A 17,371-nucleotide genomic window follows, 5' to 3' on the forward strand; every position below is an offset into this window, starting at 1 on the left:
GCTTAGCATTTGGACATAGATAGTTGTGCTGAGCTTTATTTTTATTGACCTCATAGACTTTAAACAATGGCTCTTGCAATATTTGGGTACAAGAAGAAGCATCAGTGTGCGTAATGTTTCAGCCTTTGAATTGTTGTATAAGATTTTATCCATTTGGGAATATTCTTAGTAACTCAGATATTGGGCATGCATTTCATATCCAAACCTTTTTGAGTGTTTTTAAAGTCCATCCATTTTGTGAATCTGAAAACTTACCCCGAAGTGGTGATAATGATAGGCCAGACCTCAGAATAAGTTGGAAATTACTTTTGTGGCAGAGACAGTATCCAAGCATGTAGATACACATCGTCTTGCTGCATTCTGTGTTTTTCTTTGTTGTGTACTAACAAAAGAAAACGAAATCAAGAAGACCAATATGTATTTTGGAAAACTAAAAAGCATGATTTTCACTGCCAAATTAGTTTACTGACTAAATTAAAGATCTGAAGAACAGTGGGTATGTCAAGCATTCATCTAATCTAAGATCTATTCTGAATCTTTACTTTTCTCAGCATTTCCTATATGAAATGTTTAAATTAAGTGGCAGGATGGGATCAGAATATGATCCTGGGATGTAGCTGGGCTGCCAGGTCCCTTAAAGGAGAATGCGTGAGATAATAGGACACCAAGTCACTGCTGTGCCATTTGCCCAGGCAGAGTGAATGCATGGAAGGAAGCACAGAAGGGATGGGGAGAGCTCAGTGGGACCAGGCTTCCATCAACGTGAGGTGGGAGCCAGCTGTTGAGAAACTGCCAGTAGAGAGGCCATGTCTCTCAAGTAGGGGGCCCATCTCTTTAGAACGTCAGCTTTCTAATGTGATAAGAATATTCTTATTAATAATTTGAAGATTATTGTGGCACACATAGAGATGGGCTGTACACATTCCCCTTCAAGAAACAATGTGCTGCCCAGCTACAAGGGTGGCGTTAGCTGATGGCTTCCAGCTCTTCAGACCTTTGACTTTCCATTCTTGGTCATATTCTTTGCATCATGGCCCCAGGTGAGTAACTGCCAGAGGCAGTAGTACAAGGGCCTTGCCATTTCTGGTCACACTGGGCTCCTCTCATCTTTGCTCCGGAGCTTCCACTAGGTTGGCAGAGATTCGTCAGCTCTGCCTCATGGTCTGAGGCTCCCATGTCCAATCTTGCTGCCATCTTTTCTCTGTCACAGGTGTTAGTCCTCAGTAGACCATTTGTACTCCTAACTCCTCCATTGCAGCATGTTTTCCGGAAAACTCACCTTGCCATTATCATTAATTTTTTTTTTTTATCAAAGAGACCAAATTGGGGTCTATAGTAAATTTTTCTTTTAAGAGAAAGTTTGAGTTAAAGAACCAGAGGATCTAACTTAGATGCAGGTGCAGGCTTGTCTTCATCTCTTGAGCCTGGTGATCCCCAGGCCATCTCCAGATTATGTCTATTTGTGGCCCTAGAGTTGCTCATTTGGCCTGGCAGCCTAACTCCTGGGACCCTCGTTCTTATTCTCAGTTCCAGAGTCTTTGCATTTCTTGTTCTAACCTCTTTGCTTGTGATTTTTTCCTGTAGGTTGTAACCCAGCTCTGTGGGTTCTTGATCCTATGTGCTCATGGGGATATTTGAGTTTAGGTTCTGTTGGTAAGACAGTGCTCATGTGGGTTGTTATTAAGATATTCTGTAGAGAGCTGTTTTACTTATTCTAATTCCCGTTTAATGTCATGTAACTTGACATAACAACCCAGTTTTTATATTTAGCTACTTTTTTGTGTTATTCATCTAAAATTAATGTTAGAGCATATTGCAAGGGGAAGACTTATTTTGATTTTTTCCCCCTGAAACAGCCAGTTTACTTCTGTACAATTTATAAATGGATCTGTTATGGCTGGCATTTGGTGTCTGGCTTACAAAGGTTGTATGTTCTCAAGGCAAGAGATTAACACTGAGCTCACTTGATTTAATATTGAAATCATTTTGTTATGTGACGTTAATTTTCCCACATTTTCTAATATGTTTAACTTTTTAGAACTAGTTGTGCATATAAATACTCTTAAATATTTCTAATCTTTATAATAAGCATAAAAATAGCTGGCATATCAAAGATTTCTCCTTGGATTCGAGCACATTAGCCTCTGGTTTCTGCTTTACCTTCATTTTACCTTCTTGGCAGAGCTCCCTCAGCTCACGGATACCTCCAGAGCTTCATCGTGTCTTATTTTAAACTCTCTCAAAAGAGAGCTCTCATATGCACACAGCTTCAGCCGCTGCTCGTATCTGTTACCATCCAAATCCTGCCTCTGTACTCCAGACCCATTTACACATTTGCCTAGAAGAACATCTCCAGTAAGGTCATCCATTGACACCTCAAAATGGTAGGATGTCCAGAATCAAACTTGACAGCTTATTTGCCTCGGGTCTAAGATTGGATCTGGATTTGATCTCTTGGATAAAAGTGTTGCCATCTACTAAGCCACTGGGAGCCATGGAGACCTCCATTTACTACAGCCCGTCTACCCACTTATCCTGACAATTTTATCTCCTGCATATCAGTATTATATGTTCTCTTTACCTGGTCGACCTTGGTCCAGGCCTTCTTATTTCTCCTCTGAAATGCTACCATTGCCTCTCTTCAGTGATTGTGTCTGCCTCCCCTCTCAGCTGCCTCCAGTTCGCCTCCAGCTGGAACCCATGTAGGGACCACACTGCTCCCATGAGGACATTAAGCCCCCAGGCTTGCCTGCCTCTCCAGGCCCATCTCCTCCCCTTCTCCCTGCCTACCAGCCAAACTGACCCTCCTGCTGCTGTGGTTCCTGTAAGGCACCAACCTGTCTTTGCCTTCTAGCATTCTCCCATGGTCTTTCTTCTGTCCCTATCCACTAGGCTAATTTAATTCATCTTCTAAGTCTCAGCTCAAGTGTCCTCATTTCCAGGAAGCATTCCATGAAGCCCCTGCTGAGGTGAAGCTCTTTCCCCCTTACTTCTGTAATGTTTCCTGCAAACGTCTGTCAGGGTTTTTTTGTTTTTTGTTTTTTTTTTGCTAAATGATACTCTTTTCTTTATCATCTCTCTTGCCCACTATTCATGAAATCTTGGAAGGATTACATATTTTATTTATATTTATTTTATTTTTCAAGAATGAAGTCTTGTCTGGTGTGTAGGGATTTTTCACTCAGTGGGATTTGGAATGTGTGTGGGTGTGTTTGAGTGTTTGTCAGAATTATCATGTAGTAACATTAGATATGAGATACCTTTCAGAATTATGGGCTTGAAAGATAAGGTGACTTGAATAGACTTTCTCAAAAGAATACGTACATATATTTGGCCAACAAGTTTATGAAAAAATGTTTGACATCACTAATCATCAGGAAAATGCAAATTAAGATCACAGTGATATGTCATCTCACACCTGTTAGAATTACTGTTATCAAAAAGATGACGGGTAACAAGTGTTGGCGAGGATGTAGAGACAAGAAAACGCTGGTATACTGTTGGTGGGAGTGTAAATTAGTGCGGCCATTGTGGAGAATAGTATGGAAGTTCCTCAAAAAAACTAGAAATGAAATTGCCATATGCCCCAGCAATCCCATTTCTGGCTTTATGTCCCCAGGAATTGAAATCAGTATGCAGAAGAGATATCTGCACTTCCATGTTTATTGCAGCATTATTCACAGTAGTTGAGATATGGAAACAACCTAAGTGTCCATCAGTGAATGAATGGGTATAGAAAATGTGGTATGAATACACAGTGAAATACTATTCAGCCTTATAAAAGGAAATGCTGTGATTTGTGACAACATGGTTGAACCTGGAGGACATTGTTGCCAAGTCAAATAAGCCAGGCACAGAAAGATACTGCATAGGGCTGGGCATGGTGGCTCATGCCTGTAATCCAAGCACTTTGGGAGGCTGAGGTGGGTGAATCACCCGATGTCAGGAGTTTGAGACCAGCCTGGCCAACATGGTGAAACCCCTGTCTCTACTAAAAATGCAAACATTAGCTGGGCGTAGTGGCAGGCACCTGTAATCCCAGCTACTTTGGAGACTCAGGCAGGAGAATCACTTGAACCATGGAGACGGAGGTTGCAGTGAGCTGAAATCACACCAGTGTGCTCCAGCCTGGGCGACAGAGTGAGACTTTGTCTCAAAGGAAAAAAAGAGAGTGCGTGATCTCATGTATATGGAATCTACAAAAGTCAAATTTGTAAAAGTTTGGGGATATTCTTGACTATAATTCTAAAACTTATTAGTTTTTTTGGCCATTAATTTCATGAAATTCTTGCCACTGATTTCATTTTCTTGTCTCACTGAGTTGTTTACAGTCTCATTCTCTTTGTTTTCACTTTTCTTCCCAATCCTGTTCTTTGTCCAGAGACTAATAGTGATTATAATGAAAATGGGAAGGCGATGGTGAAAAAGAAGAAACCTGGGGAATCTGTCATTTGGGAAATTATTATTTTAATATTTAAGAAATAGTTATTTAATTAAGATAAAAATAGCATTTTAGATTTTTTTCTTGTTTTCTTTTGGAGGGAATTAAATTTGGGACAGTAATCTCTTTAAAACATTCAGGTAAGCAAGCTTGCCTGGGGCAAGTGAAAGAAACGATCCCATAGGAATACAGCATAAAGTGCAGTATGTATGTTATTATAAATAGTTTCCTTTTCCTCTTCTAGAACTTATCTATAGTGAGTAATATGGGCCTGTCATGAAAATGTGTAATTTCATTTGTTGTTTATTTTCTTTATATCTTTTTTTAATAGAAAATACTGCAGTTTCTACCTGAACGAATTTTCTTTCGATGGCATTACCAGAGTATAGGTAAGAACAATTAAAAATTTTTTAGTAATATGAATTTCTTCCAGTTGAATTTTCAGTAATTTTTATATAATTGATATCATCAAGGTAGCTTATAGAAAGGAATATTAATAAGGGCATGGTATTATGGTAATGAAAACCAAGACAAGTTCAACCCTGACTCTGGAGATAAATATGTCTATCTCTTCCTCTGTGTGCTCCTTAAGAGTGTAGTTCATAGGCCAGCAGCATAAGCCTCGCCCAGAAGCTTGTTAGAGATGCAGAATCTCAGGCCCCAGCCAGACCTCCTGAATCACGGTAGTGTGTTTTTTTTTTTTTTTTTTTGAGATGGAGTCTTGTTCTGTTGCCCGGGCTGGAGTGCAGTGGCGCGATCTCAGCTTATGACAACCTCTGCCTCCTGGGTTCAAGTGATTCTCCTGCCTCAGCCTCCCGAGTAGCTGGGATTACAGGCGTGCACCACCATGCCTGGCTTTTTTTTTTTTTTGTATTTTTAGTAGAGATGGGTTTCACCATGTTGGCCAGGCTGGTCTTGAACTCCTGGCCTTAAGCGATCCACCCGCCTCCGCTTCCCAAAGTGCTGGGATTACAGGTGTAAGCCACCATGCCCAGCCAAGAGAATTCTTGTTCTTTAAGCCTGTATCATTGACTGAAAATTATTCTCTTTGAATGCTTTACAATGTGGCATTGAGAGGAAACTTGAAATAAAGCAAGTTACTACGGCTGCCTTTTCTGTCCAGTTTTTAACATCTAACATCTCATCTCACTTGAATATACACAGCACAGCTGGAGGAATTCTGTGAAATCAATTGTGAATTCTGCCTTCTGTTTTAAGCAGTGTCTCCTTCAATCTCCTGCCATACAAGAGTCTAGCATTTCCTACAAGTTTTCTTTCTTACCAGATGTTTGTATTTGTGGAGAGTGTGACCTTATGATGGAATCTAACTCTGTTTGATCATTCATTCATTCAAATATTTATTGAGGGAGAGACATTTGTGTGCAAAGTTCTGGAACAGAAACTAAGAATATATCACCATTCTTGTATTGTATAGGCCTTTTGCCCAGTCAGGGAATATATGAGAAAAAATAATTACAGCAAAATTGCCTCTATGAAAGAAGTATGATGATAGCAAAAAAGAAAAGTTGAATAATTCTGTTCAGAGGAATTGAGGAAGGCTTCAAGAGAGGTAACTTTGATCTGAGCCTTGAAAGATAAACAGGTGCAGCATGGAAAGGGTTTTCTGAGTGGGAGATCAATATGTACAAAGTTGTGGAACCTGAAAGAATGCAGCATGGTTAGTGGATATTCCAAAATTCCGAATCCTAAATTTCATTTAGGATTATTTATGTGAAAATGGAATTGACTCTTATAGAAACTAAATTATTTGAAGTTATATGTTCTTAATTTAAATAAAGTATATATGTCAATTGAACCAAATGTGTAAATCATTAAGATAGTGCCTTTATCTTTAACTATTTCAAATACACAAATAAAGTTTTCCTTTAGATTTTAGAGAGTTGTCCATCGCATTTCTGCTTAATTGAGACTTTCAGCTTGTGTTTTTAAATTAAAGTGAAAATAAAAATTTAAATGTAAGATGTAATCTAAAGAGACATCATGGGGATTTGTGGTGCTCCGTGGTACTGTAGGAATGGCTGACAATGAGAAATAACTGCATGCAGTATTTTTTATCTGTGCTACATATAATCCTTCTTCAATTTTGTTTATATCATTTGTATGAAAACTATGCTCATTTTCTTTAGATAGCACTTTAGAATGTCTGAAGATTAGTAGGCTCTTCTCAGCATGAATAAATTTATTGGGACTATGTGTGAAAATTAATTTGCATTTGTGTTGTGAAACTTTATGTGTCTAGTAGGCAGTATGTAGTATTATTTTAATTCTGCCTAATACCACATAAACTGGTTAAAATTGCTGGTACAAGTAGCTTTTTACCCAGTTTGGCAGCATCTTAGCAAGAACAATGACTGGAGACCTCAGACTCCTGAGTTGAGACTGCCAAATACTGAGTTTCCTGAGCCATCTAATAGCAGTATGTGTTGTTTATCTGGTGTGCAGAACAAGTTGTTGCTATAAAGTGGTCAGAATGAATAGTATTTCAGAATGCTGAAATATGAGCATTTGCATGTAAAATTATGCATGTTTATTACTGATGCTTATATACTTAGAGTCAAACAGGCTCTTTTCAGACAAATAATTTTTGCATGATAATCATATTGGTTGGAAATGGGTGTTGACACAGGTCCACATCTCCTCTACAGTGATCTTTACTAGATGTGCTTTGGAATCAGGCATTTTCAGATTTTAGAATGGCAATGTGGTGCATTGATGTACAATGAAGCAAATAAGTTAGAACATCAAGACAATCTTAACATAACACTTCCAGTGGTCTGGGCAGCACCTTCTCCCCGCCACCCCAACTATGTAAGTTACTATTTCTATAGCTTAAGATAAGGATATGTACCATTAATGGAATATCTACACATAAGATAGCCTTATTTGAGGCGTTGCCAGCATATGAATTCAGATTAGGTTCTGTCCACTAATGACTTACACAGAAGAACTTCAGTTTTCCTATAATCTTTTGGATTTTGAAATGGTCCATAAGAGATTATGGATTTGTAATTATATACATATATACCTCACTGTACCTATTGAATTATTTCCAGTTTATTTGGATTTTTAAAACTATTACCATTAGTCAGTCCAGGTCTTGACTGAGTTGTTCTAGAAACTTAGAAACTATAGGAAAATACCAGGTATCAAAGGAAAGGAATGTGCTTTAAATATGTCCTCAGCATTGGCATCCTGGACTTTTACAAAACCTCTGAGTCTTGGGCAAGGAGGGGCCTTCTCACCAGCCAGTGCCTGACATTGTAGGTAGCAATATTCCTTACCTACTAGGAAGAACACTCCTATACTAATGTCTTACTAGTTAAATGTTATTGCAGCTGGTGGGGGACAAGATATTCTGAAATGTTGGGTTAAAACCTTGAAGTCATGGTTATACACAACTGATGCAGTATGCTTCTTGTCCCACACTGCATATGACAGCGTCACTAAGCAGAGAAACCTAAAATAAGGGCAACTGCTATATTCTATGAGTCTCAAAAGCCGAGAAGGAAGAAAATAATTTGAAACATCAACCACCACAGTGCTTGAAGTCTGTTTCTTATCATGTCGTCTTATTTTTGTCTGTAGAAAACAGAGACATTCTATTTCTCTTAAAACTGCTTTTAGAGGGAAGGGATACTCTGTGGTTTCTCTTTGTTTTGGTTTTTAATGGCTGGCTCCTTGCTTTAAATCATTGAATGAGGAAACATTTGAACTCGTAAGTTTTGCAATGTGAAATGAGCACGGGTTCATTATTCCAAGCATCTGGAGGTATTTCTTCAAGTGATGTTTGGAGAGCAAGATGACCAGGGAAGTGGATGGCACAATACTCACGAGCTCTGCATTGTATGCTAATATACAACTCAACTATTTGTAAAGTTCCATTACTGACTACAAAAGAAAAAAATTGTTTATCCAATTTTTTCTGAAGTCATTTTTTAGGCCAGTAAATCATGGTGGATAAAGGTGACTGCTTGACATCTCATCTCTGGGCAATAATTAGAACTGATGCAGAGTGAGGCAATGGCAAAGAATGGCACTGGCAGCAAACCAGGGATATTTGGTACAAGGGCAGGCTGTGCGTTGTTAACAGAGGACTTAAGTTATATGTGTGTTCACTTTAAGAAGGCTTACTGCTCTGGAGCCTCTAGAAAGCAAGTTTCCTATCTCATTCAGTGTGTAGTGCTCTGCCTGAACTCAATAATTATTTGTCAGGTAGGTAAAAGGATGGATTTTGTATTAGAGATGTTTTATATAAAAATGTTAAAAATGAATTTTTATATAAAAAATGTTAAACAGGTTTAAAGGGGTGGGGCTCAATTACTGGAAATTTCACATATGTGCAATACCTCATATGTTTTTTTATGAGTCATTATTAAATCTAGTTTGTTCACCTAGGTTTTTTATATACATAGTGTAAAAACCAAAGGCCTAACTAAGCTGAAAATTTGTTTTTTACTTTTTAAGTGTATTCCAGGTTTTGTGGCTGGGACTAAGCAGTGGCCCCACATTGCCTGGGATGTGAACATAGGCTCTGACCAGTCTCATTTCTCAAGGTCCCTACTGCCCACTGGGTCCTAACCTTTCCTTGGGAGCCTGAGTCTGGCAGCTTTCCCTGGTGCCCTCATTCAGACCATACCATAGCTTACTCTTCCTGAGAGAGCGGGGTTTCCCTATGCACTTCACACAGGACTCCCTCTGAAGTGCATCACAGCCAGGCTGGGTGAAATCAGGGACCCCACGTGCCTCCATGTTCACCAGGAGATGTCTGGAACTAATGCCCCTGGTAGCATGGGGGCCGACTCACTTGGTGTTTTTCCATGCCCTCTCAGAGTGCTTTTACCATTATTGCTCTGTGCTTCTTCCCCTCCCAGGCACTTCTTTGTGTTTTGCCCTCTGGGGGTCCTCTTCTTGCTTTAAACAATAGCCCTAAAGCCTCAGCCTCTTTCTTTCACCTCCCTGACCACCTGAAACCTGACTTTTGTCTGAAGCTCCTCTGTCTCCCTCAGGAGTCGGGGTGAGATCATGGTCTTTCTTTTCTCCCATGCCAATTCCAGACGTTAGCCACCATCTCCTCTGTGGAAACCTCTGTCCCTTTTACATGCCACCTTCTACCTCCTGGTTGCTGCCATGTCTTTTGACCTCCTGCTCACTTGCCTTCCCCCTCATCCCCTGTGGCTTTGTTCTCTCCTAACCCTTTTCCTTCATGCCAAGTTACCCATCAGCCCCCACCCCTAATCCTATGTGCCTCTGTGGCTTCAGACCCTGATCTCTGTCTGACCACGTCCTCCATTCTCCTGATATTTGACCCAATCACTTCCAGGTCGACTGATCTTTTTTATGTATTTATGGGGGGTGGTTAACAATTTATACACAGTAAATTATTTATATTTAAAATGCACATTTTGATAAGTTTTGACATAGGTGTACACATACGAAATCATTACTACCATCAAGATAATGAACATAGGTACTACCCCCAAAAGTTTCCTCATCCCCCTTGGTAATCCCGCTCTCCCATCTTTTCTCACCTCATCCCTAGGCAACCTCTGATCTGCTTTTCTGGCTCTTGTAGACTAGCTTGCGTTTTCTAGAGCCTTACATAAGTAGAATCATGAAGCATGTACTCTTCTTTGTTTGGCTTTTTTCACTTGGCATAATTATTTTAGGGTTTATTTACATATTTCATGAATTAATAATTCATTCCTTCTTATTTCTGAGTAGTACAGTATTCCATTGTGTGGATATACCATAATTCCATAATTTATTCACTTATTGATGGTCATTTGGATTGTTTCTAGCATCTGGGGCTATTACAAATAAAGCTACTATAAATATTTATACTCAAGTCTTTGTGTGAACATATGGTTTCCTGTCTCTTGGGAGTGGAATGGCTGAACCATGTAACAGTGTATGTTTAACTACTAGACTGTTTTCCAAAGTGGTTGTACCATTTTATGTTCCTACTAGCAGCGTAAGAGTTCCACTTACTCCATGTTGTCTTCAACATTTGTTATGGTCAGTCTTTTTATTTTAATGATAGTGTTATCTCATTGACTAATAATCTTAAGCATCTTTTTATGTGCTTATTTGCTATTTCTTTGTCTTCTTTGGTGAAGTTCAAATCTATTGCCCGTTAAAAAAAATCTCCGATAGATGCCTTGGAAATATTTTCTCTCCATTTCTGGCTTGTCTTTTCATTCCCTTAATAGTGTCTTTGGAAAAGTTGAAGCTTTTAATTTTGAAGAAATCCAGTTAATAAATTTTTTCTTTTATGGATTATGCTTTTGGTGTCATGTGTAACAAATGTTTGCCTAACTCAAAGTCACAAAGATCTTCTGTGTTTTCATATAGCAGTTCTATAGTTTCGGTCTTTGATCCATTTTGAGCTAATTTATGTTAATTTCAAATGTTTAGTGGAATGCGGGTTCCTCATGCTTAGTGTGGATCTTGTAGTGCCAAGAAGTTCTCTGTTCCTATTCCACTGGCCTCTTCTAGCAGGCTTGGCATACTAGCAACCAGAGAGAGTTTCTTTCTTTCTCGCTTCTTGTTTGATGCTGGTGGTGTATTGCATTGTGTGTAATTTGGTTTGAAGCGTGATATTGAGAAGGAGGTTTTAAAAAATTAAAACTACATAAGAAAAAAATTTATAATGTTAAAGTTTTAGGTTAGAAATATCTGTATGATCTCCTGGCCTTGAAAATATTATTAAAAGATTGTTAAAAGATTGGTACTTGGTCAAAGAGAAATTGTCAAATGTGACAATTCTTACCAATTTAAAGTGAGAAGCAAAGAAATAGATTTTGAAAATATCATTGATGAATTTGCTTTCTTCAGAGCCAGGAAAGTAATATAATACATTCTTTGTTATAAATAAAATATTTAAACTAATGCTATGAGTTTTAATACACCCAATTTTACATTTTTCAGCTACTTTAATGTTCTGTAAAAGAAAAAAAAATACATAGAAACATGCATACAGAAGTATACCCTTTTTCTTTTCCCTCAGGTTCCCTAAAAATTTAATATTGTTCATTATGGATTCTTTTCATTTTTAAAATGCAATTTTTAAAAACCATTGCATGAAAGTACTCATCTTGATTAATGAGTTTTTTCGTATCCCTTAAATTTTGTTCAGGGTCTACACTCTTCTCTCACTAGTCCCAACCCTGACATTTTTACTGCCTCTTCAAAAGTAGTAAGACTTACATTTAAAGGATATTTATGGTTAAAATGTAGTAAAAGCCAATAGAAATTAGAAATTCATAGAATCAGCCCAAGTAATTAGATCTTATTTACTTATTTATTCTTTCAGTTATTCCCATGGTCAATAAAGTGGCAACCAGTAGGGTTGATGAGGCATAGAAGAGGTGGGGTGGGTATAATTATAGCTTGGATAAGAAGTTTAAAAATCCACACAGGCGGCCGGGCGTGGTGGCTCAAGCCTGTATTCCCAGCACTTTGGGAGGCCGAGACAGGCAGATCACGAGGTCAGGAGATCGAGACCATCCTGACTAACACGGTGAAACTCCATCTCTACTACAAAAATACAAAAAAACTAGCCGGGCGAGGTGGTGGGTGCCTGTAGTCCCAGCTACTCGGGAGGCTGAGGCAGGAGAGTGGTGTAAACCCGGGAGGCGGAGCTTGCAGTGAGCTGAGATCCAGCCACTGCACTCCAGCCCGGGCGACAGAGCGAGACTCCATCTCCAAAAAAAAAAAAAAAAAAAAAAAAAATCCACACAGGCATGACATATATAGAGGAACTTAAAAATTAAAACAAAATGAGAAATGACTTGATAATGTTAAAGAAGAAGTATCTTTGTGAACTTAAGGCCTTAAAAAATACCTACAGAGGGCTGTGTGCAGTGGCTCACACCTGTAATCCCAGGACTTTTGGAGGCCGAGGTGGTCAGATCACCATATGGTGAAACCCTGTCTCTGCTAAAATGCAAAAAATTAGCCAGGCATGGTGGCGCATGCCTGTAGTCTCAGCTACTCAGGAGGCTGAGGAATGAGAATCACTTGAGCCCCAGAGGTGGAGGTTGCAGTGAGCTGAGATCGCACCACTGCACTCCAGCTTTGGCTACAGAGTGAGACTGCATCTCTAAACAAAACAAAACAGAAAAACCCTACAGAGGCCAAGCAAGGTTCTCAGGTGCTTATCACCAGTCCTCAAGTTCTGTGCCCCCACTGCACAAGTTTTTCTTGCTGATACATATATTTTTTTAATTGGAAAAGAGTTCCTTAGAGAATAGCTGATAGCCTGTCTTGCATGAAAAATGTACTTACCACATACCAGGCACTGTTCTGTGCATTCGTATATATTAACTCGTTTAAATCTCACTGTCAGTTGTCTGATAGATACTGTTGTCACCCCATTTTACAGATGAGAAAACTCAGGCATAGTGAGATGAAGTTATTAACTTAGGTTACACAGTTAATAAATGCAAAACTTACATTTGAACCCGAGCAGTCTAGCTTCTGAATCTGGCTTATAACTCCTAAGCTGTACTGCTTCACATGTACAAAAGAGTTTTTGAATACAACAGAATAGACTAGATCAAATACGTATGTATTAGTTTTCTGTTGCTGCTGTAACAAATTACCAGATTAATTTTAAAAAGTCTGGGACCATTGACCAATATAGGTCATATGTTCTAGGTGTCTGCATGTAATGTCCTTTCTATATGTATTTTTCTTCTCTTTGTGTAGGGAACAGTGGATATAGGCATCTGTAGGTAGTCCAAATACTTAAAAAACACCAACAGCTGGGCGCGGAGGCTCACACCTTTAATCCCAGCACTTTGGGAGGCCAAGGCAGGTGGATTGCCTGAGCTCAGGAGTTGGAGACCAGCCTGGCTAACATGGTGAAACCCTGTCTCTACTAAAATACAAAGAATTAGCCAGGCGTGGTGGTATGCACCTGTAATCCCAGCTACTTGGGAGGCTGAGGCAGGAGAATTGCTAGAACCTGGGAGGTAGAGGTTGCAGTGAGCAGAGATCATGCCACTGCACTCCAGCCTGAGCGACAGAGTGAGACTCTGTCTCAAAAAAAAAGAAAGAAAAAAGAAAAAGCACCACTATCACCACTACCAAAAACAAGCTGGACCCATCGTAAGAAGGGGAAGGACTAACAAGCACCAATAGTCACACACAATGGCCAGGAGAAAGTATTTCCAAGAATATGTTGTAAGATGATGGATTAGCCAGATGGCTGGAAAGAAAACTGTCTGTGCAGACTTTATCATTAGGTCTCCTGGGAGGTCTAGTATCTGTTGGCTCTGCCAGCCACCATGAGGTCCTCAAAAGCTGTAATGAAGCAGATGTTAAACTGAGGTAGAACAAACTGTCCAAGAAGGATGAACATGGGGATAAAGAACAAGGCCCAGGTTGAGGAAAGGTGTGGGCTAGATGGACACTTGAACCTTAGCTGTGACAGAAGGGGCCAGCCTAGTAAATGCTGGCTCTAGACCAAAAACTACTGGATACGGTTTGGTGAAGGGAGAAGTTGGGGAAGGGGAGACACTTTAGCTTCCTTCACTCATGCACAAACTATTAGTTATTTAAGTGCTAGAACCTAGTCTGAGTCATGATGATGAATTTCCTTTGAGCCCTAGTGTTAGGTGTTATGAACAGTGGAACTGTTGTAAAAGGTTCCTTCAGATTGTCAGTGATTTTGTTCTGCCTAATGCATTTCTACAGAGAGTATTCATTTAATTATTATATATGTATTTATCAATGTAGCTGTGGCTTGTATCAGTTGTCAAAACACTGGCTCCCTTGTTAGAGGAGCTCTTTGAAATTCATTGATGGACTAAATATGACTTGATATCTAATTTGTTAAAGAGCTATCACAAATTTTTCATCAGGGGATCTAAGTAATTTTTTTCTTAAAAGATCTGTAATTTGAGAAGAAAGTTATCTTGCCTCAGATTTTCAGTATATTTCTATTTTAAAAGGTCATCTCCTTTTTTGAGGTTAAGATCCCGTTTTAGAGGCTGCATAAGATATTTAGATGGGGTTGTATTTCTCCATACTGAGGTCATGAATACACTTATAGAAGACTTAGTGATAGTGTTCCATCCTCCTAAGAGAAGCTTTTCTCATTCTAGTGGGCTGCAGCACCAAAGTTTTTGTAGTTGACTGGAGTTCCGAGTCACCCTTGATTCTGCCTCCTTGACAGTGACCAAAGTGCTCTGCTAGAGGATTTACTGATGGAACAAACCCCATAAATGTGGTTGTCATTGCCAGGAGAGAAACATGCCATTCTGAGTATTTGTAAAATGTTCTTGTAAAACTGTTTTGTGAGCAGTCGTTTTACATTATTTTTACCTTTAGAGATTTAAAAAGAAAAAAAGCATCCATTTTATGCATGACAAGAGATATGTACATAATCCACTGTGGGCATTTGGCTTACCTTAATATCAATCATTTTGACTGTTTTAAAATAATTCTGAAGAGATACATACTTAAAGTACTTTTATCTTGAAAATGTCTTTCCCTCTGTGACATTGCTTTGCTTCTGAAGGTCAGCCTTCTTCCTTTTATTTTTAAAAATTATATTTTTGTCATAAGTACATATTTTCTTCTTAAAATAGATCTTTGATATGCATTTTTATACTCTGTTTATAATTCATTATTTTAAACTTTCAGGCTCAACTTTAAAGAAGCTTCTACACACTGGAAATTCTGCTAAGGTATTTATTTTATCGTGTAACAGCATTTTTTATTACTCTTAAATTTGTTAATGCCACAAAGTAACAATGTTAGGCCGTTTTGGAATAAAGATCTTTAAAAACCACTTGATTTAGTTTTAATTTTTAATTGATAAATTATATTTTTAGGGTTTTGTTCTTACATCATACCTTATTGCGAGAGACATTTTAAATGGTATTAGAAGAAAATGGGTTGGGCTTCAGAGTTTAGAGTTCTGAGTTCTGATTCTGATTCTGCTGGGTATGGATAGGGACCATGGGCAAGGCACTGACTGCTTCAGTTTATCATCAGAAAAAGGAAGAGCAGTCCCCCTCTAAACTTCAGAGCTCACATGCTTGATTCTGTCACCAGCTGGGGTGTCTGTCCTAGTGTATTTTGACTTCTATTGGGAGTCAACAGAATATTTTTATTTATTTATTTTAGCTCTTCTCCACTTTTTGGTTTGGTTTTATGGCAAAGCCTTGTGTCTGACTTGCAATGTTCTTGCTCTGGCAGTGTCAGCACCACCTTGAATTAATGGAAAGGAGATGAGGCAGTCACCCCAGTTGCTGGCATTTGGAGCTCACTACATCTTTCAGCTGCATGTGACATTTTTTTCCAGTCTCTTTTGCTTATTTTCTTTTTAATTGACATAGTCTTTTCAGTCATTTAGGAATACAGAAATGGAGGGACATGTGCTTTTGAATTCTAGGAATGGGATAAATTTGGAAGTGTAAAGAAAGAAAAAGGACACATCTCCCTATGTTGATGTTTCCTACAGCATGATGCTGGCAATTCAGAGCATGGCAAAGGTGTTGGAGAAATAGAATAGGGACATAAGGTATGAGGAGAGCTGCTCTGTCTCATTAAGCCAGGCCTTCAAGGTCTTGTTTAGCTCCTAGTCTTTTGATTCTCAAGAACATTATCAACATGTTATATTATAGTGATAGCACATATAAATTTGGAGGGAGATTATCTTTGTCATTGTTTTTATGGATAATTGAGGCCATGGGTACTGTTGCCTTACAGAATAAGATACTATTAACAGGAAGCACTTACATAGTGCTTACTGGGAGTCAGCCATTGTGTTATTCGGTTTACATATGTTAACTCAGTCTTTATCATGGTCTTTTGTGGTAAATGCTCTTATCCTTATTTCACAGATGGGGAGACTGAGGCATGGAGAAGTTAAGTGGTTCTCCGTGGGTCCCAGCTAGAAAGTGGCAGAGCTTGCATTTGAACCCAGGCACTTTGGCTCTAGAACCCTGGCTCTTAACTCGTGCTGTATTGCAGCGTCTTTGCTTATCTGTCACTAAGTAAAGAACTTGGTGTACTACCTAACACACCTTTAACTTGTAGTTTCTCTTTCTCAGACTGATGCTCCATTGTAATGCATTTCTGTAAATACATGTAAGTGTTTCATTTTCATTGTTTTTAATTTTGTTTTTAGATAAGATGTGAAGGAATCAGGCTGTTTCTTCTGTGGCTTCAAGCACTTCAGACAAACTGTGCAGAAGAGCAGGTGCTGATTTTTGCTTGCCTGGTGCCTGGTTTCCCAGCAGTCATGTCATCCAGGGGCCCTTGCACACTGGAGACACTCATCAATCCCAGCCCTAGTGTAGCTGATGGTAAGTAATGTTAGCAGATCTCCCATGTTGAAATTATTCTTGAACTTAACATTGCGAAATTCTTTCTTTTTCATTTTCTTGAATAGAAATCCTGATGGAGTCTGAAGAGGAATTATTCCCCTTTCATATTCACTGTAGATTCTTACACACCTTAGAATCAAAAGACTTGGAGCTTATTTTATATGAAATGATGACAGGAGAAATTTACTGAAGTGGTGGAAGCAGGAATAGGAGGGGACAGATGTTGGCAGTAGCAGGAAGTAAAAACACATGGGAAGTCTGGACTGGTTTTCTGGCTATTAATAAGATTAAACTCCACCATCCAAAGCTACTGTCTATTCTTATCACTGTTGTTCATAAGTGGACATTCATCTGCTCACCAGGATCTTATTTTGCCACTGTGTATTTTCCTGCAGCATCTATGGAAAGACCATAGTGGTCTCATGGGACTATTAACGGTGGCCATTTGTGTCCTGTGAGTTTTCAAGGAACTTGCCTGTTGGGACCATTGATTTATTACTGTATATTGCACTATTGCTCAATGACTGGCATTTGATCTTGGGCTGACCAAAGCAGAATTCGAAAGGGA

At 38.9% G+C, this 17,371-nt stretch overlaps 1 protein-coding gene across 1 annotated transcript in view; it reads left to right on the forward strand.

Moving 5' to 3' along the window:
* Window positions 1-17,371, forward strand: part of RALGAPA2 (Ral GTPase activating protein, alpha subunit 2 (catalytic)) — a 182,977-nt gene that overhangs the window by 23,170 nt on the left and 142,436 nt on the right. Inside the window, exons 4-6 of the mRNA XM_011967606.1 lie at window positions 4,773-4,830; window positions 15,113-15,156; window positions 16,605-16,782. Coding sequence (XP_011822996.1) covers window positions 4,773-4,830; window positions 15,113-15,156; window positions 16,605-16,782 — 280 coding nt within the window. The remainder of the gene's footprint in view (window positions 1-4,772; window positions 4,831-15,112; window positions 15,157-16,604; window positions 16,783-17,371) is intronic.

This window comes from Mandrillus leucophaeus, unplaced genomic scaffold (genome assembly GCF_000951045.1).
Source record: "Mandrillus leucophaeus isolate KB7577 unplaced genomic scaffold, Mleu.le_1.0 Scaffold803, whole genome shotgun sequence".
In the NCBI taxonomy this organism is placed as follows: Eukaryota; Metazoa; Chordata; class Mammalia; order Primates; family Cercopithecidae; genus Mandrillus; species Mandrillus leucophaeus.